This window comes from Cynocephalus volans, chromosome X (assembly GCF_027409185.1).
Source record: "Cynocephalus volans isolate mCynVol1 chromosome X, mCynVol1.pri, whole genome shotgun sequence".
NCBI lineage: Eukaryota > Metazoa > Chordata > Mammalia > Dermoptera > Cynocephalidae > Cynocephalus > Cynocephalus volans.
Window position 1 is genome coordinate 148543641 of NC_084478.1, and position 26033 is coordinate 148569673.

The 26033-nt window shown below is 47.1% G+C and overlaps 1 protein-coding gene across 1 annotated transcript; it reads right to left on the reverse strand.

Annotated features, from left to right (window-relative positions):
• Positions 1-8025: 8025 nt before the first annotated feature.
• On the reverse strand, positions 8026-17989 carry LOC134368458 (PWWP domain-containing DNA repair factor 4-like). The gene is made up of 5 exons (XM_063084928.1): positions 17973-17989; positions 17118-17205; positions 13995-14694; positions 13066-13886; positions 8026-8289 (listed from the first exon to the last, which is right to left on the reverse strand). The coding sequence occupies exons 1-5, from the start codon at positions 17987-17989 to the stop codon at positions 8026-8028; spliced, it is 1890 nt and encodes a 629-aa protein (XP_062940998.1).
• Between the last annotated feature and the right edge of the window lie 8044 nt (positions 17990-26033).

The following is a 26033-nucleotide window of genomic DNA, read 5'->3' on the forward strand; positions in this document are numbered from 1 at the left end:
GCGTGAAGATGAAGCTCGGTTGGTTTGAGACAAATGACTACGTTTTGGGGGTACAGGATGCAGAACAAAGTGCTTGCTTTCCTCGAACTTATATGAGAGTAGATGGGCTACCACGTAGTCAGCCTGGCTCATAGGTGTAGAGTAGCTAGACTGTGAATATGATGAGGCTAGCTGCCGTCCACGTGGGGACAGATGGCTCTAGGAAGAGGATCCAGTCACCATCAGTTTAGAAGACAGCCGGGAGACCCTCCGTTTCAGGAAATCATTCAGCCATTGAGGGAGAGCTACTGTGGTAGATGGAATTTCAGGGAGACAGAGAGTCAAAGAAGGTCTTGCACAAGGCTGACAAAGGTTTAGTGCACGCAGGGATTTCATTCACTCACATGTGGACTAGGCGAAGGTGACCCGTTCACTTTCTGCTTCCCTTTTAGAACCGTTTTTGGAAGGGGTATGGGAATGTGGCGATAAGATAGAAGAAAAAGGGTCTGTCGCTGTAGGGGCACAGGAGGAGACCTAGTTAGCCGTCCTCATGGTTGCTGATCTCTTTCTCCTTTCCTTTATGACGTTTCTGTCAAATAGTTCTTTCTCGCGGTAGTGCACGGGGGGCCCTCGCAGATACTTCTCTTCTGCCCCCTGGTAATCCAGCCCATCAAGTGCTGCGATGGAACAAATGATTGCTTCTGGCAGGAGAACTTCCAGAACAAAATTTACTTTGTCGTCTCTTATGAGAGTCAGCATGGTGTTGTCCATTTGTGTATAGATTTCTTGTAGATGTTTCGTCAAAACATCCAACAGGTCCTCATCTTCCAGGTACGCTTCAACGCAGAGCCTGTGCCTTGGTGAATTCAGAAATGATGTCAGCCACCTGGACTGTTTCCTGCCCTTCAAGATGTCCAGGAGGTGGTGGTCGGCCCCCCTTCTCTTCACGATGAAGTCCACCAGCTTGCGGTTGTCCCGGTCCTGAGCGGCCCTCATCCTGTCGGGGAGAATCCTCTTGCAGGGCCTCTTCCCGCCCAGGGAGGTCTCCTCCTCAGAGTCTTCCAGGTCGGCATAGTTCACCTTTGGAAAGTCAACCTCCAGCGGGCCCTCTTGGATGGCTTTCCTGAGTGGGTAGCTGACGTCGGCGGCATAATAGTCCAGGAAAGAGCCCACGAAGGAACCCCGGCCGATGGCTTGTGTGTAGTGGGAGATGAGGGAGAAACACCAGTTAACACCTTGCTCGTGCACTTTCCTGGCTCTCTGCAGGAGTCTGTCTTTCTCTCTGCAATCCAGGGGCTTCAGTCTTCGAAGAGGAACTCGGATGCCGCTCCTCTCCTGGCGCAGGTCTGCCTCAATCAAGAGCACCCGTGCGGTCTTCTCCGACGCACTGACACTCTTCACCACAGCCGGCCAGAATGGGTGGTCTTGAAATTTAAACCACACCATCGTTCCTCTTTCAACTGGAGGAGGCTCCTGTGTCAGAGCCATGCTGGCAGGTTGTCCACCTCGTTTACCACCAGCCATTTTAGCCTTGCGGATGGGATTCCTAGACATCGAGTCAGCAGGAGGTCGGCGTTCTTGCAGTCCTTCGGAACAAACTGCCGCTTTTAGCTTCCTAATTCTGTCTGCCAGACAGAGGGAGTCACGCGGCCTCATGGCAGGGGACCTGGAGGGGGCAGGGGACCCGGAAGAAGCGGCCGCCCCTTCCACGCCTGGCTTCGAGGCCCCCTCCCCAGAGTCCTCAGCATTCCTTGAGCGCGCAGAGCACGCGGAGTGAGTAGCCACGGTCTTCGGCCAGGTGTCCTGTGCCTCTGCGTTCAGAGCTATGGGCACAGTGGGGATGACACCCCGTGGCTGGGATGGGGCCACCTGTCCATCATTAGCACATGCACCCTCCTCCAGGACTGTGGGACGCCGGGATGTAACCGTGGAGGCTTGTGCCTTTGCCTTGCCCTCTTTCTCACCCTCGTGTCCCGACAGTGTCGGGAAATCGTGGCTCGCGCTGGACTTCCGTGATGCCTTTATTTGCCTTTCTGCTGGAGCAGGGGCAGAGGTCGTGTGCACCCGTGATTTGTCACCGCACAGGGCATCCTCACTCTCGGCACCAACTGGCAGTGATCCTGAGGCTTCTCTCTTCCCAGCACTCCTCCGAACGACCCCTTTGCGTTTACCATACTTTTTACGAGGGGGTCTACTTGCCGGCTGTTGAGCTACCTTCTGGGAAGTTGTACTGGTCTGCTGATCATCTGGTATTCTTCCTCGGCCCCGTTTTGTTCTCTCATCCAGCCTCTCCAGTACCACTTTCAGGACTCTTCTGCACTCCTTCTCCTCTCCCGCTGGGGCACCAACCTTCCACTGGGCCCCTGCCAAGGAGCCCATGGCTTCCATTTCAGACTTCGTTAGGGCTGTTTTGTCTGTTCTTTTCTCCTGGGAGCTTGTCCTGGTCTGCTGGTCATCTGGTTTTCTTCCTCGGCCCCGTTTTGTTCTCTCATCCAGCCTCTCCAGTACCACTTTCAAGACTCTTCTGCACCCCCTTTCCTCTCCCGCTGTGGCATTGAACTTCCACTGCGCCCCTGCCGAAGAGCCCATGCCTTCCATTTCAGACTTCGTCAGGGCCGTTATGTCTGTGCTTTTCACCTGGGAGCTTGTACTGGTCTGCTGGTCATCTGGTTTTCTTCCTCGGCCCAGTTTTGTTCTCTCATCCAGCCTCTCCAGTACCACTTTCAGGACTCTTCTGCACCCCCTTTCCTCTCCCGCTGTGGCATTGAACTTCCACTGCGCCCCTGCCGAAGAGCCCATGCCTTCCATTTCAGACTTCGTCAGGGCCCTTACGTCTGTGCTTTTCACTTTAATCGTTTCTTCTCCTGAGAGGTGATGATGAGGGGCAGAGGTTTCTGGCTGTCATTCCCACTGCTGACTCAGGTCTTCCCTCAAAACCCCTGCTCTAATACGCCTCCTTTGCCTCCGGACTGCAAAGCGTTCCCAGCTTGCATTGGCTGTCCTCCTCCACCTGGTTCTCCGTGAGATGCTTGCACTCGTGTTTTCAGTGGAAAGACCTGGAGGAGACTGGAATGGGAAAAAGGAAAAGAAGAACCGTATGAGGAAAGAATTCCTTTTGTGAAACTAGAAGCGCCCTGCTCAAGGAGATTGATGAGATAAAACAAGGTATTAAAAGAGTGGGCCTTAGACAGAGGGGAAGATGAGTGTCAAGCATTTGGGGAAAAATATGGAAGGTGCCAGAAGAGTTCTATAACAGCCCGAAGCCACCGTGTAACCTAATTGTAACGACTGCATGCGGAAGAGCATCCGCATGCGGACGTGGGTGTCATGTCAGGGATCCTGTTTCACTCTCCTGGACCCTCTGCGGCTTCTGAGATCCTTGGGCTTCAACCTAGGAAAATGCTTCATTAGTTTTTTGCCTTCCTAGGGTGCCCATGCCTCCCTGTCCACCCCAAGAAGACCGAGGCCATCTCCTACATACCGATGCTGGGAGCCAGCCCCATGTCATGTTCAAGAGCATGACTCAGAATCCAGAGGTCTGTGAGGTCATCTTGATGATTCCTGGCTGTCACTGTTAATAGGGATTTCTGCAGGAACCGGTCATGGGTTGTGACCTGAACCTCTATACTCTGGTGCAAAACTCTTGTCTCCCAACACCAAAGATGTGATGCTCGTTATGAAGACACGTGTGTATAGAGTGAGGTGCAAAGACGATCGTACCCCGAAATGTCAACATTAGATGGCAGCGAGTGAATGGGGAAGTCTTACCGAAGGTCACGTGGACGGAGGCAGGTCCGGTTCTGTGAGCTGGGTCTCTTGTTTCTCACACTCCAATCGCTTGTCCGCACACCCTTTACCCCGCTGCGTGCTTCTGAAGGGCGCTGTTCTTTGTGATCAGGTGGGAACTAGTGCAGATACTCAGGACCTATGTAGTCTTTTCTCAAGCGAATCTGGAAAATTCAAAAGAGGAAGCAACGTGAGCCAATAAAGTGTGGATCTAATGATCCCGTTCCCTTCACCAACTCAGGGATGCATGCCTTTTTGAAACAGAGCTGATATCTGAATCCCATCCATAATGTAGATGCCATTTTTATTTTCCTCCTCTTGCATTCCAAAATATTTCCATGGTATGCTGCTTGGCGTATGCTAGTCTGTTCCTGCGTCACAACAGGGAGAACCACTGCTTTGGGGATCGCGGATGCCATGGACACATGGATTTAACATCAATCGTGTGTTTGTGACCATCTGTGTGAGTGTAACGAAAATGGGGATTTTGAAGTTATTGTGTCTTTCTGATTCTCAAATCGCATTGAATGAGCTTGTGAGAACATGACATGCATAGAAAGATGTGTAGAGGGGCTGGCACCTTACAGATGCTCACTATGAGGACGATGGTGTACGTGCTTCCAACGCACTACCTATGCATCCCTGTGCACGTGCAAGCACGTACTGTGTTACACTATAGTTGCTAACATGAGAGCATAATTGGATATATTTCCTAGTTAGTGCCCATTTCTGCTACGTCATTTCCAAGAGTCTCGTTACGCCAAAATTTTCCTGATATTTCCAAACTCTCATGGAATTTCTGACATTACAGGAATGTGTTCTGCAGAAGCAGCAATTGTTCTACCCGTCCTACTCTTCCTATCTTTCCACCGCCAATACTCCGTTCATATGTCCTAGTTTTCCCTATATGTCGTCCAAATTAGTGTCATGACTGCTTTCTGCACTTTACCTAGTGCACTATTGACTTCACCTTCTATGTTCTGTGATGCGAAACTTCTCTCCTTAATAAATGCGTGTATGTATGTCTTTGTTCACGCACACTGGTCGACGTAACAGGAAAGGTGTCACGATGATGAAATACACGTACCTTGGAGACGACAATCAGCACACAGTCTTCCCTGAACGAGGGTGCTCACTCAAGGGTGCTGGGCTCTCAAGCCCAGGGTTCACCTGAGGACACACAACTACAGGAGGAAGGAATAAAAGGTGACTCGACCGCTTCGGGCTCCCCTCAGCTGGACCTGCTAGCCCCACTCAGAAAACAGGTGTGATAGAGCACCTTCAAGCGTGACCACCCACACCCCAAAACACAAGCACGTACTCTTTCTCCCACACGCTCACGCACGCTCACGGCCCCATACACGCAGATGTTAGAAACCCAAGATGCCTGGCGTGGAAGCCAACAATCCATCTCAATGTCTGTACCCGTCCCCCGTGTGATTGCTTCCAGTAGGAATGCTACTTTGCGTTCCGTTTAGTTCCTCGTTTTGAAAGCACACACGGAAAAATCTAAAATGATCTTCAAAATTACCAAACAATGAGCATAATAAGCATCAGTAGTCCAATCACCCAGGAACTCTTGTTCCAATCACGTGAGTCCATGTGCTCCAGGATTTTTATGCATACAGATATATATTTATAGATATAGTTCTCTGAATCCCTTTACACCATATGCAACAAATATATCTCTATAAGACAGTTACAACACCTTAAGACTTGTACACCCCACGTGGATATGGTTCATTACTCACATTTGGCAGCTCTTTTCCAGTGTGAAAACTTTTCAGAAAACACTTTCAACAGATAAAGAACGGCAATCCCAGTGATTTTTCTGATTACAAAAGCTGATGCTTCCTTAACAGACACAACCAGAAGGCAAGTGTGTTAAATCAAAACAGTGCATGTTCCTCTCACCAAACGCTATGGGCCATGGCAAGAAGAGCTTCTATCTAGGGTCTGCTTAGAGTCTTCTGGATAATTTACGTTCTGGTTTTGTCCTAACGGGAATACGACACTCTTCCCTCCCTCTGAAGGGACAGGTAGGTAAGTTAGGCAAGCAGACGCGTAAATAGATGGATGGTAGAAAGGTGGATGGTGTACAGTTAGATACATAGATACATAGAGGCAGAGAGACAGAAATCGACACAGAGGTTGATGGAGATACATAAAGACAGATGGATATAGGGATCGAAAAAGATGTATAATATGCAGTAGATAGAAGGGGGTAGGTAGATGTACGGAAGGATAAGGAATGATTAGAAGGAGACAGATAGATGATAGGTAGGAAAAAGATACATGGATACAGAGGTAGACATATATAAATATACTCGTGTCGAAAACTGACGGTTGAGAGATATAATGAATGGCAAAATAGACTGACAGATGAACAGCTAGACAGATATAGCTAACAACGGAGGTAGAGATAGATAATGATAGGGAGATGATAAACAGGTGATAGAGGCATAGAGATAAACAGAAAGATAGATGCATAGAGATACATAAATACACGTAGATGGCGATAATCAAATAATAAACTTCTCTTACCCCCCAGGAACATGTGAGAACAATAAAATCTCTATAGCAGCAGAATAAGTTTGTAAATTGATGCCAAGTTCTAGGAGGACGTGGTGTGAAAATGCGTCCAGTATTTTAGTCCAACATCAAAGCAAACACTGCCTGCAGAGGGAGAATACCCAGCTGACAATAAAAGAGAAATACTTTCTACATGGAGACTCCACAATCTGTAACGTCAAAGTCAAATTCAGATGACCAAGAAGTAGTGTTTCCAAAGAGAGTAGCGTACTCCTTTGGACCATCCCATTTCTTCTGTTGCATCTGTTCCTTAGCAGAGGAGTGAAAGAACAAGATAACAATGAGCATTGACTTCTCCAGTCAACAACCGTGATTTTGGGAAGGATTACCTTGGAAGCCCTGTCACTTGGAAAGTTCTGTTGCCTGCTTTCTCTAGTGAGGGTTTTATTTACATCTTAGGTGAAAACTAAAGAACAGAATCCTCAGCAAGTTGTCTCAAAGTGGTGCCCCTATCTCGACATGACCCCCATACTGTTCCCCAGAGGCAGGAATTCTCTCATCTTCACGTGATGCCCCCTCTACCATGACCAGATGTGTATTGGATCTTCTGTGCACCTACTGGGTTTGTGATGGCAAACCTACCTAAAGAGACGTATTTCCATAGAAGGATGAGCTGGCATATCCGTTTATAGTATAATAAAGGCACAATTTTGAAAACTTTTTTTTAAATAAAGAAAACACCGTTGTGCCTGTTGTGCCTCTTCTTGCACCTTTCCTTTGCCAGATTCACTCCGCAGCAAGTTTCACGCATTTTTCTTAGAAAGTCTTAGGTTTCATAGGATCGCAGTGCATGGGTGGAGTAACTGGGTGTGAATGAATGCCTTTCCATTTTTCTCTTATTTCGTTCGTTAATTTTATGCATAGCTGTCATGACTACGTGGAGAGTGAGGTTGTTTTGTAGTTAAGGGGTAAGTGTACCCATTACACACGGAAGAATCTTGAATAGCACTCAGTTTTGCTTCCCTCCCCCCTCCACAGGAATAAAAGAAATTAGACTCGTCGCATTCCACATGATGAGCCATGATCCTCAATACAAGTAGCCACATTCAAATGACCACCTCCCGGCCGTCTCCTCGGGAAGCGAACCCCCCGGCCAGGTCCTGGAAAGCCAAGCAAGGCCGCTACCTGGTCACCAGCTAAGACGCACCTGGAGACCCTCAGGGGACCGAGTGTCCTTCTTTATGGTCGGCCGGCAGGCAGGAGGCGCAGACCCGGACGGTCTCTTCCCCGCCAGACAGCTGGCACGTGGCCCGCCCCCACAGTCCCAGCGCCCTCACCTGCCGGGCCCCGGTCGCAGACCCCAGGGGACCGACACCCAAGCCAGGACATTTCCTCAGATGTCCACCGGGACCTCCTCGCGCCCACGCCCTCATGCCCCTGGGCCGAGGGGCCTCGCCAACCCGCCAGTGTGCGCCTTACCTGAGGAAACCTCAGGCGACCGGACGCCTCAGGGGATTCCACAACCGCCCGCTGGCTAGGCGGCTCTGAGGGCCTGTGGGCTAGCGCCTGCGCGGTAACAGCCGACTCGCTGATTGGTGGTGCGTGCGGGAGGTGGGGCCTGCTGAACCACGCCCCCTGCAGGCTCGCCCCCCCCAGCGGCAGGCTGCAGCAGTACCACCGTGCCCTGGCAGCGGGTGGCTTTCTAGGGCCTCTGTCTTCACCCAGGGCTCACTGCCCCAATGGGTGGCTCATGAAGGGAGAAGGGGAACTCCTCTTCCAGCTGATCTTCCCCAGGGCTTCGGGCAGCTGGCGGGGCTTCTGGGACACTGTGCTCTGCTGCCTGTAGGATTTCAACATCTCTCTGCCATCCCGCACTTGCCCTTTGATCCGCAACCAGGCGGCTTCCTGCAAAAGCTTCTCCCGGGCATCCTGGGCACCCGGTGGGAGCCAGGCATCCGAGACGCCAGTCTTCTGCCGGGTGGCATCAGATCTCTGCTAGAAGGTGGCTGCACGTGGTGCCTGGCTGAGAAACCTCGGCTGGTTCCCAACTTGAGATCGGACTCTTCCAACTCCTCTTCTAGCCTTGAGCCTTCCCTTCGCAGCCGCCCAGCGCTTCTGCAAGACCTCGCCCAGGGAGGTGTGTGCCTTCTTGCACCTCCCAACCCACCCAGAGCAGCTTAGACTCTGCCGTACCCTGAAGTCTGTTCATTTCTTGGCTACTACCCAGAAGGTTGTCCATTTCAACTTATTTTCCAACTGTTCACATAGCTCCCCTCGATTTTCTGTTTTCATGCTTCGAATGACCGGCTGAAGGCTCTGGAGATCAGTCAATAAACGTGCTCAGCTGTATGAGGCTGGCTTCCCCACACAAAGGGAAACAGAAGCAACGGTGTATATGTGTCTGCGTGTGTGCACGTGTGTGCATGTGTGATACGTAAGATTACATGTCATATATGTTTAAGTGGTGTTATTTAATATATATGTAAAAATAATGTATATAGGTTTTAGGTGTTTTATTTTGAGGAATTAACACATGCATTGTGGGGGGGGGGTGGATGAATCCATGAGGATCTTTATACGAACTTCTGACTCCTGTGAAGCCTTGATAACTTTCAAACAAACATTCCTAATTTCCTTATCCCACATACCCAAACCCTCACAAAACCTCTTAGCTCTTCCCTGGTTATTTGGTCATAAGACGTGCTGGGGAATGGGACTGGCTTCGGAGTTAGACAAACTCGGGCCCTGACAGTAGGTGGTCGGAGCAGATTTCATCACCTCACAGGTTCTCAGAGTACTTTTCTGAACATAACGATAACCCCATCAAACTTTGAAAATTGTTGGGAGGATTCGATATATGAGGGATCTTCAAAAAGTTCACGCAAGGATTCTTGTTATGTTTTAGTTCTATTTTCCGTGAACTCTTTCCTCGTTGACGTATAATTGATTATACAGATATTTGAGGAACTGAGGTTAATATCAATACCTGTGTACAATGTGTGATGATCAAATCAGGATAGATCATTACAAAATGTCATCATTCTTAGTGTCCATTCATCCATTTCTCGCTTTTTCTCCCCCCTCCCCCTTTGCCACTCTCCTACCCACAGTGCCACACTCTCCTTATGAAAGTGCAGTGTGTTGTTATGATCTTTCCTTCTTTCCTTCCTTCCTTCTTTCTTTGCATTAATTTATATTTTTAGCTCCTACTTAAGAGTGACAACATGCACTGTTTCTCTGTCTGTGCCTGGCTTGTTTGATTGAGCATAATTTTCTCGAAGCTCATGCATGCTTCCGTGAAATTTTTGAAACACTCTTGCGTACGTTGCTCATTGGTGACAGATATTATTATCCTTGGATTACAGCCCCGACTAGTGCCTGGATTGTGGTAGGTGCCCAATATTTGTCCTGTGAGTTAATTCATTATGAATGAAATACTGTCAGATTTTGTACTGAATTCACTCTTTCTTCTCTTTTGCTGACATTAATCTGGCTAGGGATTACAGGCAAGTTGTCAGGCTAGAGAAAATTCATTATCAATCACCGTATGAATCTGTCACCTTCTCTTTCTTCCCTCCGCAAGAGGATCCCCAGCTCCATGTGTGCTTTTAATGTCTAAACTCATCCCCACTTCCCTTGCCCTTTGTCTCCCCTCCCAACGTCCCTTAAACTAGTTAATCGCCAGCACAACAAATCGTGGTGATAAAAGGTGATCATAAAAAGGGCTCTGTCAAAAACAAGGCAGAACGATAGAAAACACACAACGAGGACCAGAAGACATAACTATAGAGCGAAGGCACCCTTTGTTCAAAGTACGGCTGATATGCCTATTCCTTCACCTCAGCTTCCCCTAGCACAAATGAAAGGACGTGCCCTTACGTATCTCCAGCCACGTATTTCCAACCTATCCCAGTAAAGGTAGATGCCTTCTACCGATATTTATCTTTCAGCGAGAATGCGTCTTTGGGAAACAAGCAGGCTTCGCATTCTACCAAGCATACTCATTAGATCACTGGTCTCTCAAGCATGGCAATCTGAGAAAGTACACGAGGATGGTGCTCATGAATTGTAACAATGCACTGATTTGGTGGTGCCGTTTACCAGGTTTTAAACGGTTGTCTTGGGCTCCCGGAAGGACACTGGAGAGACGGCAGAAAGGCATTGGTTTGGGGAATAGGATGGAGGATGGAGGATAGAGGATGGAGGAGAACCGGGGCTCATGAGAAGGGCTGTGGGCTGAGGAAGGGCTTGTGCCCGCTAAAGACAGCGTAGGAATCTGTTGGGTGAGGAGGAATGAGGTCAATACAGAATAAAGGGAGGAGCGTGGGTGGGTCACCTCTCCTTGCCACTGCCTCTGGACCTGAATCGACAGGCGGCCTTCCTCTTCTTCCTTCCTAAGTGTTGGACCAGCCGCATGGAGGTCCAGAACAGGCCAGGCCCCCGCTCATCCTAGGGCCGTGCTCCAAAGGATGTCTGGGCAAGAAGTGGGGCCTTGGGGGGAGCCTGTTGAGAGGCCTGGCAGGATTGGAACCACTTTCACAGTCACCGAAGAACCCTTAGGGACCCCGGACACTAAATTTTGATTAGGAGCATGGGGACCCTGACTCCCTGAGGGTGACTATGATGAACCCAGCTCTGAGGTCCCACTCTTTCCTTGTCAGTTGCTTACATGGACGTAGAGACCTGAGAAAGCTGTGCACAGCGTCTCTGTGCCACTCACCCAACCAACACTTAGCATGAGGGCCTGATGTCCAGCCCTTATGACTGGAGGAGAGGAGGTCTCCTTCACCTAGTCAGCGAGGGCAGGGGAAAGTCAAGCTTTTCCATTGAACACACACTTCTGCTAGAGATCCAGCAAGCCTAGAAGGGATCTCAGAGTCCAAGCAGCGAAAAATCCACCCCCACACCCCAAATCACTTTCAGTGACCTTGATTCAAGAGAAGCAGAACAGATGCCCCAGGACAAAATGACATCCAAGGGACACAAGGCCACCTCCCTTCACCCGAATCAAAGAAAACCATGATCTCACAAGCATGCGGAAACCCAGTAGTGTGGTTATGAATTCAGGCAGTCAGCCTGCAATGCTGATAAATATTTCTCACTCACAGGATGAGGGTAGAATATCTCGTTATCTTAAGAATTTCATTGCCACCTGGGTCTCCAGATTTCCGTCTCTCCTAGGACATCCGAAGTTTGTCCTCAGAGCGGAAACACCACCGTACTTGCTCTCCTGACTTATGGTACTGTGAGTGAATGAATGGATGAGTGAATGGGTGCACGAGGTGGTAAAGAATGTGTTAGATCATGGAGATGAACAGTTGGCTCATAGATTGGACTCAGAGAGTCTCAGTGTTAGAGCGTAACTAAAGCGTGCCGTCTCGGTGTATGAGGTCCACACAGAGCATAGAGGTGCTGTGTTTTCTACTAATCCTCAGGACCAGGAAGATATCACGTGGAATGTGCCTAGGCCGTGTGCCCCAGGAGCCTTTCTCTCTCGCAGGCCGAGTCCAAAGAGGCTTCTGTAGGGCCTGATGATTACACGACCTGGAAGACGTTCTTCTAAAATTATACCAAATCGAGCGTTAAAGTGAATATTTGTTTAGAATGAGAAGAACATTTCTAACCTGCTCTAACCCATGACAACAGCAGCCATCACAATTCCCGAAATACGGTTTCTTTGGAAGTGCGTTTATATATGTTCTCAGAAATGCCCCGTTCAAACTGGTACGGTCTCAAATATGACGAAGCAGAATTTCAAGGCAACAGACACCATGGATTTATTGTGAATCCAGACAGGTACTTTGCAAATTTTAAAGCAACACGTGGCCATGTGAACACACAGCGTGGTCTCACAGGAGCAGTTGACTTCCTCTAAACTAGAAATGCACTCAGGTTCCTGTTAAGCCATCAATGTTTATTTTCACATCAAGTTTTCAAACTAAACTAGCTTTCCCAACATTTATTCTCAAAACACGCCTCGTATTAACGTAGTATAACTATTCATGGGCTTCAGAAGTTCTCCTTCCATTGAGTGCGTTTAATTAATTCTCTTCCAAAGAGGGTCACGTTTAGCCGAATGGAGGTTGTTTCTAGAATTCATTTTCACATTCCCGGCCCTGGCCCATCTACTGCTCAAGCCTCCTGGAATGACTTGCCAGTGTGCATGTGTGCTGATGGAACCTGTTGGAGCTAGCCGACGAATAAGCGTGAAGATGAAGCTCGGTTGGTTTGAGACAAATGACTACGTTTTGGGGGTACAGGATGCAGAACAAAGTGCTTGCTTTCCTCGAACTTATATGAGAGTAGATGGGCTACCACGTAGTCAGCCTGGCTCATAGGTGTAGAGTAGCTAGACTGTGAATACGATGAGGCTAGCTGCCGTCCACGTGGGGACAGATGGCTCTAGGAAGAGGATCCAGTCACCATCAGTTTAGAAGACAGCCGGGAGACCCTCCGTTTCAGGAAATCATTCGGCCATTGAGGGAGAGCTACTGTGGTAGATGGAATTTCAGGGAGACAGAGAGTCAAAGAAGGTCTTGCACAAGGCTGACAAAGGTTTAGTGCACGCAGGGATTTCATTCACTCACATGTGGACTAGGCGAAGGTGACCCGTTCACTTTCTGCTTCCCTTTTAGAACCGTTTTTGGAAGGGGTATGGGAATGTGGCGATAAGATAGAAGAAAAAGGGTCTGTCGCTGTAGGGGCACAGGAGGAGACCTAGTTAGCCGTCCTCATGGTTGCTGATCTCTTTCTCCTTTCCTTTATGACGTTTCTGTCAAATAGTTCTTTCTCGCGGTAGTGCACGGGGGGCCCTCGCAGATACTTCTCTTCTGCCCCCTGGTAATCCAGCCCATCAAGTGCTGCGATGGAACAAATGATTGCTTCTGGCAGGAGAACTTCCAGAACAAAATTTACTTTGTCGTCTCTTATGAGAGTCAGCATGGTGTTGTCCATTTGTGTATAGATTTCTTGTAGATGTTTCGTCAAAACATCCAACAGGTCCTCATCTTCCAGGTACGTTTCAACGCAGAGCCTGTGCCTTGGTGAATTCAGAAATGATGTCAGCCACCTGGACTGTTTCCTGCCCTTCAAGATGTCCAGGAGGTGGTGGTCGGCCCCCCTTCTCTTCACGATGAAGTCCACCAGCTTGCGGTTGTCCCGGTCCCGAGCGGCCCTCATCCTGTCGGGGAGAATCCTCTTGCAGGGCCTCTTCCCGCCCAGGGAGGTCTCCTCCTCAGAGTCTTCCAGGTCGGCATAGTTCACCTTTGGAAAGTCAACCTCCAGCGGGCCCTCTTGGATGGCTTTCCTGAGTGGGTAGCTGACGTCGGCGGCATAATAGTCCAGGAAAGAGCCCACGAAGGAACCCCGGCCGATGGCTTGTGTGTAGTGGGAGATGAGGGAGAAACACCAGTTAACACCTTGCTCGTGCACTTTCCTGGCTCTCTGCAGGAGTCTGTCTTTCTCTCTGCAATCCAGGGGCTTCAGTCTTCGAAGAGGAACTCGGATGCCGCTCCTCTCCTGGCGCAGGTCTGCCTCAATCAAGAGCACCCGTGCGGTCTTCTCCGACGCGCTGACACTCTTCACCACGGCTGGCCAGAATGGGTGGTCTTGAAATTTAAATCACACCATCGTTCCTCTTTCAACTGGAGGAGGCTCCTGTGTCAGAGCCATGCTGGCAGGTTGTCCACCTCGTTTACCGCCATCCATTTTAGCCTTGCGGATGGGATTCCTAGACATCGAGTCAGCAGGAGGTCGGTGTTCTTGCAGTCCTTTTGAAGAAACTGCCGCTTGTAGCTTCCTAATTCGGTCTGCCAGACAGAGGGAGTCACGCAGCCTCATGGCAGGGGACCTGGAGGGGGCAGGGGACCCGGAAGAAGCCGCCGCCCCTTCCACGCCTGGCTTCGAGGCCCCCTCTCCACGATCCTCAGCATTCCCTGAGAGGGCAGAGCACGCGGAGTGAGTAGCCACGGTCTTCGGCCAGGTGTCCTGTGCCTCTGCGTTCAGAGCTATGGGCATACTGGGGATGAGACCCACTGGCTGGGATGGGGCCACCTGTCTATCATTAGCACATGCACCCTCCTCCAGGACTGTGGGACGCCGGGACGCAGCCGTGGAGGCTTGTGCCTTTGCCTTGCCCTCTTTCTCTCCCTCGTGTCCCGACAGTGTCGGGAAATCGTGGCACGCGCTGGACCTCCGTGATGCCTTTCTTGGCCTTTCTGCTGGAGCAGGGGCACAGGTCGTGTGCACCGGTGATTTGTCACCGCACAGGGCATCCTCACTCTCTGCACCAACTGGCAGTGATCCTGAGGCTTCTCTCTTCCCGGCACTCCTCCGAACGACCCCTTTGCGTTTGCCATACTTTTTACGAGGGGGTCTACTTGCCGGGTGTTGAGCTACCTTCTGGGAGGGCGTATTGGTCTCCTGGTCATCTGGTATTCTTCCTCGGCCCAGTTTTGTTCTCTCATCCAGCTTCTCCAGTTCCACTTTCAGGACTCTTCTGCACCCCCTTTCCTCTCCCGCTGTGGCATTGAACTTCCACTGCGCCCCTGCCGAAGAGCCCATGCTTTCCATTTCAGACTTCGTCAGGGCCGTTATGTCTGTGCTTTTCACCTGGGAGCTTGTACTGGTCTGCTGGTCATCTGGTTTTCTTCCTCGGCCCAGTATTGTTCTCTCATCCAGCATCTCCAGTACCACATTCAGGACTCTTCTGCACCCCCTTTCCTCTCCCGCTGTGGCATTGAACTTCCACTGCGCCCCTGCCGAGGAGACCATGCCTTCCATTTCAGACTTCGTCAGGGCCATTATGTCTGTGTTTTTCATTTGAATCTTTTCATCTCCTGAGAGGTGATGAAGAGGGGCAGAGGTTTCTGGATGTCCTTCCCACTGCTGACTCAGGTCTTCCCTCAAAACCCCTGCTCTAAAACGCCTCCTTTGACTCCGGACTGCAAAGCGTTCCCAGCTTGCATGGGTTGTCCTCCTCCACCTGGTTCTCCCCGAGATGCTTGCACTCGTGTTTTCAGTGGAAAGAACTGGAGGAGACTGGAATTGGGTAAAGGAAAAGAAGAACCGTATCAGGAAAGAATTCCTTTTGTGAAACTAGAAACGCCCTGCTCAAGGTGATTGATGAGATAAAACAAGGTATTAAAATAGCGGGCCTTAGACAGAGGGGAAGATGAATGGTAAGCATTTGGGGAAAAATACGGAAGGTGCTAGAGGAGTTCTGTAACAGTCCAAAGCCACCGTGTTACTTCATTGTAATGACTGCATGTGGAAGAGCATCCACATGGGGACGTGGGTGTCATGTCACGGATCCCATTTCTGCACCTTCTGGGATCCTCGGGCTTCAACCTAGGAGAATGCTTCATTCGTTCTTTGCCTGCCTAGGGTGCCCATGCTGCCCTGTCCACCCCAAGAAGCCCGAGGCCATCTCCTACATACCGATGCTGGGAGCCAGCCCTATGTCATGTTCAAGAGCATGAACTCAGAATCCAGAGGTCTGTGAGGTCACCCTGATGATTCCTGGCTGTCATGGTTAGTAGGGATTGCTGCAGGCACGAGTCATTGGCTGCGACCTGCACCTCTATAGTGTGGTGCAAAACTCTTGTCTTCCAGCACTAAAGCTGTGATGCTCGTTATGAAGACACGTATGCATAGAGTGAGGTGCAAAGACGATCGCACCCCCAAATGTCAACACGAGATGGTTGCGAGTGAATGGGGAAGTCTTACCGAACGTCACGTGGATGGAGGCAGGTCCGGTTCTGTGAGCTGGATCTCTTGTTTCTCACACTCCAACCGCTTCTCCGCACACCCTTTACCCCGCTGCGTGCTTCTGAAGGGCACTGTTCTTCAGAGATCAGGTGGCACCTAGTATAGATACCCAGGACCTATGTACTATGTTCTCATGCTAATCTGGAAAATTCAAAAGAGGAAGCAACGTGAGCCAATTAAGTCGGGATAAAATGATCCCGTTCCCTTCCCCAACTCTAGGATGCATGCCTTTTTGAAACAGAGCTGATATCTGAATCTCATCCATAATGTACATGCCTTCTTTATTTTCCTCCTCTTGCATTCCAAAATATTTCCACGGTATGCTGCATGGCATATGCTAGTCTCTTCACGCGGCCGAACCAGGGGAACCACTGCTTTGGGGATCGCGTATGCCTTAGACACATGGATTTAACATCAGTCATGTTTTGTGACCATCTGTGTGTGTGTAACGAAAATAGGGTTTTTGACGTCATTGTGTTTTTCTGATTCTCAAATCGCATTGAATGAGCTTGCGAGAACAAGACATGCATAGAAAGATGTTTAGGGGGGACGGCACATTACTGTGAAGACGATGGTGTACGTGCTTCCAGTACACTACCTATGCATCCCTGTGCACGTGCGAGCACGTACTGTATTACACGATAGCTGGTAACATGAGAGCATAATTGGATATATTTCCTAGTGAGTGTCCATTCTCTGACGTCATTTCAGTGAATCTCGCTACGCCATACTTTTGCTGATATTTCCAAACTCTCATGGAATTTCCGACTTTATAGGAATGTGTTCTACAGAAGCTGCGATTGTTCTATCCGTCCTACTCTTCCTATCTTTCCATCCCAAATACTCCGTTCACATGTCCTAGTTTTCTCTATACGTCGTCCAAATAAGTGTCATGACTGATTTCTGCACGTTACCTGGTGCGGTATTGACTTCACATTCTATGTTTTGTGATGCAAAACTTCTCTCTTTAATGAATGCACATATGTATGTCTTTGTTCACGCACACTGGTCGACGTAACAGGAAATGGGTCATGATGATGAAATACACGTACCTTGGAGACAATCTGCACACAGTCTTCCCCGAACGAGGGTGCGCGCTCGCACAGGTTGGCGCCCTCTTCTTTAGAGTACTCAAGGGTGCTGGGTTCTCAAGCCCAGGGGTCACCTGAGGACACAACTACAGGAGGAAGGAATAACAGGAGACTCGGCCACTTCGTTCTCTCCTCAGCTGGACCTGCCAGCCCCTCTTAGAAAACAGGTGTGATCGAGCACCGTCAAGCGTGACCACCCACACCCCAAAACACAAGCACGCACTCTTTCTCCCACACGCTCACACACACTCACGGCCACATACAAGCAGATGTTAGAAACCCAGGATGCCTGGCGTGGAAGCCTATGATCCAGCTCACTGTCTGTACACGTCCCCCCTGTACTTGCTTCCAGTATGAATGCTAGTTTGAGCTCCGTTTAGTTCCTCGTTTTGAAAGTATACATGGAAAAATCTAAAATAATCTTCAAAATTACCAAATACTGAGCATAGTAAGCATCAGTAATCCAATCACCCAGGAATTCTTGTTGCAATCACGTGAGTCCATGGGCTCCAGGATTTTTATACATACAGATATATATTTATAGATATAGTTCTCTGAATCCCTTTACTACGTATGCAACAAACATATTTCTATAAGACAGTTACAACCCCTTAAGAATTGTAGAGCCCACTAGGATATTATTCATTACTCACATTTGGCTGCTCTTTTCCAGTGTGAAATCTTTTCAGAGAACATTTTCAACAGATACAGAACGGCAATCCCAGTGATTTTTCTGATTACAAAAGCTGATGCTTCCTTAACAGACACAATCAGAAGGGAAGTGTGTTAAATCAAAACAGTACATGTTCCTCTCACCAAACGCTATGGGCCATGGCCCGAAGAGCTTCTATCAAAGGTCTGCATAGAATCTTCCAGATAATTTACATTCCTATTTTGTTCTAATGGCAATACAACTCTCTTCCCTATCTCTGGAGAGACAGGTAGGTAAGGTAGGCAGGCAGACAGGTAAATGGGTGGATGGTAGATAGGCCGATGGTGTACAGTTAATTACATAGATACATAGAGGCAGGGAGACAGAAATCGACACATAGGTCGATGGAGATACATAAAGAGAGATGGATATAGAGATCGAAAAAGATGGATAATATGCAATAGATAGAAGGGGTAGTTAGATGTACGGAATGATGAGGAATGATTAGAAGGAGACAGATAGATGAGAGGTAGGGACGAAGATACATGGATACAGAGGTAGACATATATAAATATACTCGTGTCGAAAATTGACGGTTGAGAGATATAAAGAATGGCAAAATAGACTGACAGGTGATCAGCTAGACAGATAGAACTAACAACGGAGGTAGAGATAGATAAAGATAGGGAGATGATAAACAGGTGATAGAGGGATATAGATAAACAGATAGATAGATGCATAGAGATACATGAATATACGTAGACGGCGATAACCAACTATTAATCTTCTCTTACCCACCAGGAGCATGTGAGAAAAATTGAACATCGATAACAGCAGAATAAGTTTGTAAATTGATGCCAAGGTCTAGGAGGGCGTGGTGTGAAAATGCATCCTGTATTTTAGTCTGACATCAAAGCAAACACTGCCTGCAGAGGGAGAATACCCAGTTGACAATAAAAGAGAAATACTTTCTACATGGAGACTCCACAATCTGTAATGTCAGAGTCAATTTCAGATCACCAGGAAGTAGCATTTGCAAAGAGAGTAGCGTACTCCTTTGGACCATCCCCTTTCTTCTGTTGCATCTGTTCCTTAGCAGAGGAGAGAAAGAACAAGATAACAATGAGCATTGACTTCTCCAGTCGACAACCGTGATTTTGGGAAGGATTACCTTGGAAGCCCTGTCACTTGGGAACTTCTGTTGCCCGCTTTCCCTAGCGAGGGAATTATTTACATCTTAGTCGAAAACTAAAGAACACATCCTCAGCAAGTTGTCTCAAAGTGGTGCCCCTAGGTCGACATGACCCCCACACCGTTCCCCAGAGGCAGGAATTCTCTCATCTTCACCCGATGGCCCCTCTACCATGACTACCTGTGTATTGGAGCTTCTGTGCACCTACTGGGTTTGTGATAGCAAACCTTCCTCAAGACACGTATTTCCATAAACGGATGACCTGGCAGATCCCTTTATTGTAATAAGGGCACAATTTTAAAAAAATAAAAGTATTTTAAATAAAGAAAAAACCTTCATGCCTCTTCTTGCACCTTTCCTTTGCCAGATTCACTCCGCAGCAAGTTTCACGCATTTTTCTTAGAAAGTCTTAGGTTTCATAGGATCGCAGTGCATGGGTGGAGTAACTGGGTGTGAATGAATGCCTTTCCATTTTTCTCTTCTTTTGTTCGTTAATTTTATGCATAGCGGTCATGCCTACGTGGAGAGTGGGGTTGTTATGTACTTAAGGGGTAACTGTACCCATTACAAACTGAAGAATCTTGATTGGCCCTCAGTTTATTTTCCCTCCCCCCGCCCCACAGGAATAAAAGAAATTAGATGCGTCGCCTTCCATATGATGAGCCATGATCCTCAATACACGTAGCCACATTCAAATGACCACCTCCCGGCCGTCTCCACGGGAAGCAAACCCGCCGCCCAGGTCCTGGACCTCCAGGCGAGGCCACTGCCCGGTCGCCGGCCCGGACGCCCCTGGTGACCGTCAGGGGCCCGAGTGTCCGTCCTGACGGGTGGCCGGCAGGGCAGGAGGGGCATACGTGGACGGTCCCTTCCCCGCCAGACCGCACACACGTGGCCCACTGCCACCCTCCCAACGCGCTCGCCTGCCGGGCCCGGGTCGCACACCCCAGGGGACCGACACCCAAGCCAGGATGTCTCCTCAGATGTCCGCTCGGCCCTCCCCGCACCCACGCCCTCATGCTCCTGGGCCGCAGGGCCAAGCCGACCCGCCAGAGGGCGCCTAACCTGAGGAACCCTCAGGCAACCGCACGCCTCAGGGGATTCCGTGACGCCTGTTGGCGACGCGGCTCTGAGGGCCTGTGGGTGAGCGCCCTCGCGGCAACAGACGGCCTCGCTGATTGGCGGTGCGTGCAGAAGGCGGGGCTGTGCGGAACCACGGCCCCTGCAGGCACGCCCCCCAGGGGCGGGCAGCCCAGTGTCGCCCTGCCCTGGCGGCAGGCGGCTTTCCAGGGCCTCTGTCGTCACCCAGGGCTCATTGTCCCAGTGGGTGGCTCATGAAGGGAGCAGGGGAACTCCTCTTCCAGCTGATCTTCCCCAGGGCTTCGGCCAGGTGGCGGGGCTTCTGGGGCACTGTGCTCTGCTGCCTGTAGGATTTCAACATCTCTCTGCCATCCCGCACTTGCCCTTTGATCCACAACCAGGCGGCTTCCTGCAAAAGCTTCTCCCGGGCATCCTGGGCACCTGGTGGGAGGCGGGCGTCCGAGACGCCAATCTTCTGCCGGGTGGCATCAGATCTCTGCTAGGAGGTGGCTGCACGCATTGCCTGGCTGAGAAACCTCGGCTGGGTCCCAACTTGAGATCGGACTCTTCCAACTCCTGTTCTGGCCTTGAGCCTTCCCTTCGCAGCCACCCAGCGTTCCCGGAAGAGCTCGCCCAGGGTGGTGTGTGCCGTCTTTCACCTCCCAACCCGCCCAGAGCAGCTTAGACTCTGCCGTACCCTGAAGTCCGTTCATTTCTTGGCTACTACCCAGAAAGTTGTCCATTTCAACTTCTTTTCCAGCTGTTCCCATAGCTCCCCTCGATTTTCTGTTTTCATGCTTCGAATGACCGGCTGAAGGCTCTGGAGATCAGTGAATAAACGTGCTCAGCTGTATTAGGCTGGCTTCCCCATAGAAAGGGAAACAGAAGCAACGGGGTATATGTGTCTGTGTGTGTGCACGTGTGTGCATGTGTGATATGTAATATTTCATGTCGTATATGTTTAAGTGGTGTTATTTAATATTTATGTATAAATAACGCATATATGTTTTAGGTGATTTCTTTTAAGGAATCAACTCACACATTGTGGGGGCTAGCAAGCTTAAATATATAGGGAAGGCTGGCCATTCAGGAAAGGGTTGATATCGCAGTGTTGATTTTCCAATAGTGTTTATATAACAAGCCGGCAGGCTAGTAACTGAATTGGGTGTTGAAGTTGCATTCTTGAGTTAGAAATGGTGTCGTCAAGAAATGGTGCAGGGTAAACTGAATATCCACATGTAAAAGAATGAACGTGGATCCTTATCTGACACCATATAGAAACATCAACTCAAAATGGATTAAAAACCTCAACATAAGACCTGAAATCATAAAACTCTTAATGGAAAATAGAGGGGGAAATGTTGTCCATGTTAGCCTTGGCAATAATTTTTTGAATGTCACATCAGAAGTTTAGGAAACAAAAACAAAAATAAACAAGTGGGACTCCATCAACCATAATGGCTTCGGCATAGCCAAAGAAACAATTAACAAAATGAAGAGACAATCTACAGATTGAAAGAAAATATTTGTGAAGCATATATCTGAGAAGGGTCAGTATCCAAAATATACACGGAACTCACAACTCAATAGCAAAAAACCAAGTAGCCCAATTAACAAATGTGTGTTGGATCTGAACAGATCTTTCTCCACAAAAGATATACAAATGGCCAAAAGGTATATTAAAGGTGCTCAACATCAGTAATAATCGGGGAAATGAAAATCAAAATCACAATCGGATCTCACTTCATGTCTGTTGGGATGGCTATTCCCCAAACGTCAAGAGGTAACGGGTGATGGCAAGGATGTGAAGTAAGGGGAAACCTTGTACACTGTTGGTGGGAATGTAAGTTGGTACAATTATGATGTATAACAGTGTGAAGGTTCCTCAGAAAATCAAATCAAAACCAGAACTACCATATGATCCAGCAATCCCTCTGTTGCGCACATACCCAAAGGAAATTCAATCAGTGCCTCACAGAGATATCTCTAGTCCCAATTAGTGTTAACTCATTGTTCCTACAGGAAACCTGCGTTTCTAATTGAGGAGAATATTTTTTTTTCATATTCCTGGCATCAAATATTTATTCTAGCCATCTTTTCTTGCTCCTCATCGTGTGATTCCCTAAGTACTACCACCCATCCACAAGACTAGCTCACTACTGCACCAAGAAATGAGAAATGTGAAGAAGGATGTGACTTTACTCTTCCTGTCTTCAGCCAGTTATTCTAGTTTATGGAGGTAGGTGTAATTAAACCTTACCTTGGTAACTCCACTTACTATATCCATAGTACTAAGTCAACATTCCCTAAAGAAACAGGAACCTAGAGTTGACTAGAATGTGTTTTTCAACTTCCCATATTCAGCAAGGTTTTACCAGTAAGTTCTAGTTGACTCTTCATATTTGCCTAGGTACCACTAAATATCTAGAATAGTGGCACCTTATTTCAATAAGAAATGAGAAGTAGTGTTGAAAAGAATGTGTTTTTCCACATAGTGGCTTCATCTATTTATCTCCAGTTAATTATTCACCTGGGCAAAGTAGATGTCTATTGCATGAGCTAATATTTCTAACACAAATTAAGAATTTTGAGTTAAAAAAATGGTTATGCAACTTCCTGGAATAAACCGGTTTTAGGTTTATATCAGCATCGATTCCTTCGTCTGGATGTTTCTAGCTATCTCTAGCATCAACTATATGAATTACGTATTTACCAACAGATGTTGGTAGTTAAGACTTTATCATCCCAACAAAAATAAGTAATAAAAAGATAAGGATGGGTTTCCCCTGCTTTGTGGAGTATGCATAAGGCAAATGTACTTCACAGGGCCTGGTTTTCCAAAGCCTTGCAGTTTCAAATATTAACCTTACCAAGAACTGGAAATTTTCCCCAGGCTATATAGTCTCTGTTGTGAGATCAAGAATTGTAACACAGCAAGGTTGCTGGCTCAAAGACAGACAGGTTACTGATTGATATGTAGAGATACTGTGAAATTGCTATAAGAAGACCGTGTTTGCTAAAATCAAGCTTTTGTTGCAAATTGCATTATGGAATGACACCTTGCTTGTCTTACTGAAAGTTACGAGCTTCTATTGTTAAACTTGTTTAACTATACTTAGCAAAAACCCCACCTATGTACTCTTCCTGTAACTTCCTGGTCTGGAGAATAAATGCGTGAAGAGAACCCCAACTCGTGGTTGATTTCCCAAATGGAAGGAATACTTGGTTCTTGAGGGTTCTGGGAGATTAACCACTTTCGGGGCTTCTCACTGCTCAGAAAAGATGGGCTTTGAGTAATCGTTGGCAGCTCCCTCACCCAGGGGAAAAGGGGTGACAAATCTGTGGGAGGCAAAGCAACACTGCTTGGCATCCCATATTTATTCAATTTATCCCCAGTTAGCCCTCACAACTTTTTTCCTAGGTAACACTCAGCATCATCTCTTCTTCTAATTTTTTTCTTTTTTATTCCAATGAGAACTAATGATTAAGAGTGGAAAAGAACATGACTTTTAGGTTCAGGCTTCCCTTGTTATTGTAATGTTTGCTGGCTGTTTTTTTTTTTTTTTTTTTTTTTTTTTTTTAACACGTTTCATAGAAAAACCCAGTAAACTAGAGCTAATTTATTAGTTCAACAGCAACAACAAAATTAATCTGCAAAGAATATTTTTCTACTCCTTGCATTTCACTTCTTATTCATATTGTCTGCATTTACTACTGACTTGGGAAGCATGACTTGCTTTTAGTACTAATTCATTTTCCCAACAATAAATAAGAAGTGTTAAGAAGAACGATTTTTCAATTCCTGTCTTCAACTAGTTTTTCTAGTTACTGTTATTTATTCCTAGTAAACTAATTACCTGGATACAGCCAGTTAGGGAAGTTGACAGGTAGGTAGATAGACAGGTAGATAGAGAGATCTATAGACAGAGCTAACACACTATCAAACAAGAATTAATAATTTATACTTGAGAAAAATCTAATATTTCTTCTTTTTTCCTTTACCTAGTTATTCTAATTGTCTCCAGTTATGCCTTGTTAACTACTTACATATTTACAACATCTCTGTAGAGTATTAACTCGTTGTTTTAATAAGAAATAACAACTGAGACTTGAGAAATGTGTGTTTTCTGCTTCCATTCTCCTATTTATTCTATTTGCTTCTGTTCATCTCTAGTTAACTAGTTTTGCAAGGAGCAGTACCCATCTGTAATACTCCCTCAGTTCAACAAAATGCGAGAATTTGGAGTTGAATAGAATGTGATATTCAGCTTTCTGTCTTCAACTAGTTTGTTTAGTAGTTATCAGTTGTACTAAGTCAATATTATGAAAACATAAGAATTTAGATCAGACAAGACTGTTTATTATTTTCAAAAGCCTAGGTATAAACCTGTTTTAGAAATTATGTCTAATAAATTAGTTTAAGTACTGCTTGATTGTGTTAATCACTAACACATTATTTCAGGCAGATAGAAGAAGCTAGAGTTGAGAGCACGGTGCTGTTTTCTACTCCCTCCCTTGAAATAGTTAACTACAGATAAATTATTAGTGAGAAACCATTAATTATATAGAGGAACAAAACTATATTTCAACATGAGATAAACAGTTAGAGTTAAAGGTTTTGAGCCCTTTTCCTCCTGTTGTCCTTCTTATCTCTACTTACTGCTAGCAAACTGGTTACATAGGTACTACTTCATATCTGCAGTACTTGTTTTTCTGAGAAAAAAATGTAAAATGTTAGATTTTAGAAGAAACTCATTTTAAATTTACTCACTTAAAATATTAATGCTGGTTACCTCACTTTTTTTTTCAGTATGACTAGCTATCTACATACAACTAGTCTCTATATAACCAATGCCTTACATCAGCAAGATATAAGAATAGAACCAACTATTTCTCTAGGTGTTTCTAGTTATCTCTAGTAAAATTGTGACCTCGCTAGTGATGGTGCAGTCCTCACAATCTAATCACTTCTTAAAGGCCTCACGTCTCAATTACCATTATAGGATTTCCCACCCTCCTAATGGAGATCAAGTCTCCAACACATGAACTTTTAGGGTACATATTCAGCCCACAGCATCATACTTACTTTTATAGCCAACTAATTATTCCTAAAGGAAATAAGGATTTAGAATCGAGAAGGATGATTTTCATCATCCTAGCACCAAATACTTATGTATATTTCTTTTTATTTCTATCCATATATTACCTAGGAACCATTACACATCTACAGGACTTCCTCATTGTTCCATCAAGAAATGAGAAATTTGAGGGGCCTGCCCATGGCTCACTTGGGAGAGTGTGGTGCTGAAAGCACCAGGGCCATGGGTTCAGATCCCTATATAGGGATGGCCAGTTGGCTCACTTGGGAGAGTGTGGAACTGACAACACCAAGTCAGGGGTTAGGATCCCCTTACCAGTCATCTTAAAAAAAAGAAAGAAAGAAAGAAAGAAGAAATTTGAGTTGTAAATTCAAATTTCAAATTTACGAGGTAAGAATTTTGAGGGTAAAAGAGTGGTTGTTGTTAACTATACAATAGTTAACAATGGCTGTTGTTAACTGTACAGTAGTTAACAATGGCTGTTGTTAACTATAATCACCATGCTGTGCATTAGATCTCCAGAACTTATTCATATTGAATAACTGAGACTTTGTACCCTTTCAGTATAGTTAACAATACTGTCCTGTATACTTTAAACTTGCTGAGAGCATAGATCTTTACTGTTCTGTGTATGCTGTTGTAGTTGGATGCAGCACTCTATAAATGTCAATTATATCCAGTTGATTGCTGGTGTTGTTGAGTTCAGCTATGTCCTTCCCAGTTTTCTGCCTGCTGGGTCTGGACACCTCTAATACAGGCGTTTAAAGTCTCCATCTAAGATAGTGGATTCATCTCTGTCTCCCTACAGTTCTATCAGTCTTTGCCATGTAATGTGATACGTGGTCAAGTGCTTA

Coding starts and splice junctions, on each gene's coding strand:
- LOC134368458 (XM_063084928.1), bottom strand. Junction 14,695..17,117: donor GTGTGCAGATTGTCTCCAAG/GTACGTGTATTT, acceptor CCCTCCCAGAAG/GTAGCTCAACACCCGGCAAG. Junction 8,290..13,065: donor AAGAACTATTTGACAGAAAC/GTCATAAAGGAA, acceptor ACCTTCTAGCAG/AGATCTGATGCCACCCGGCA.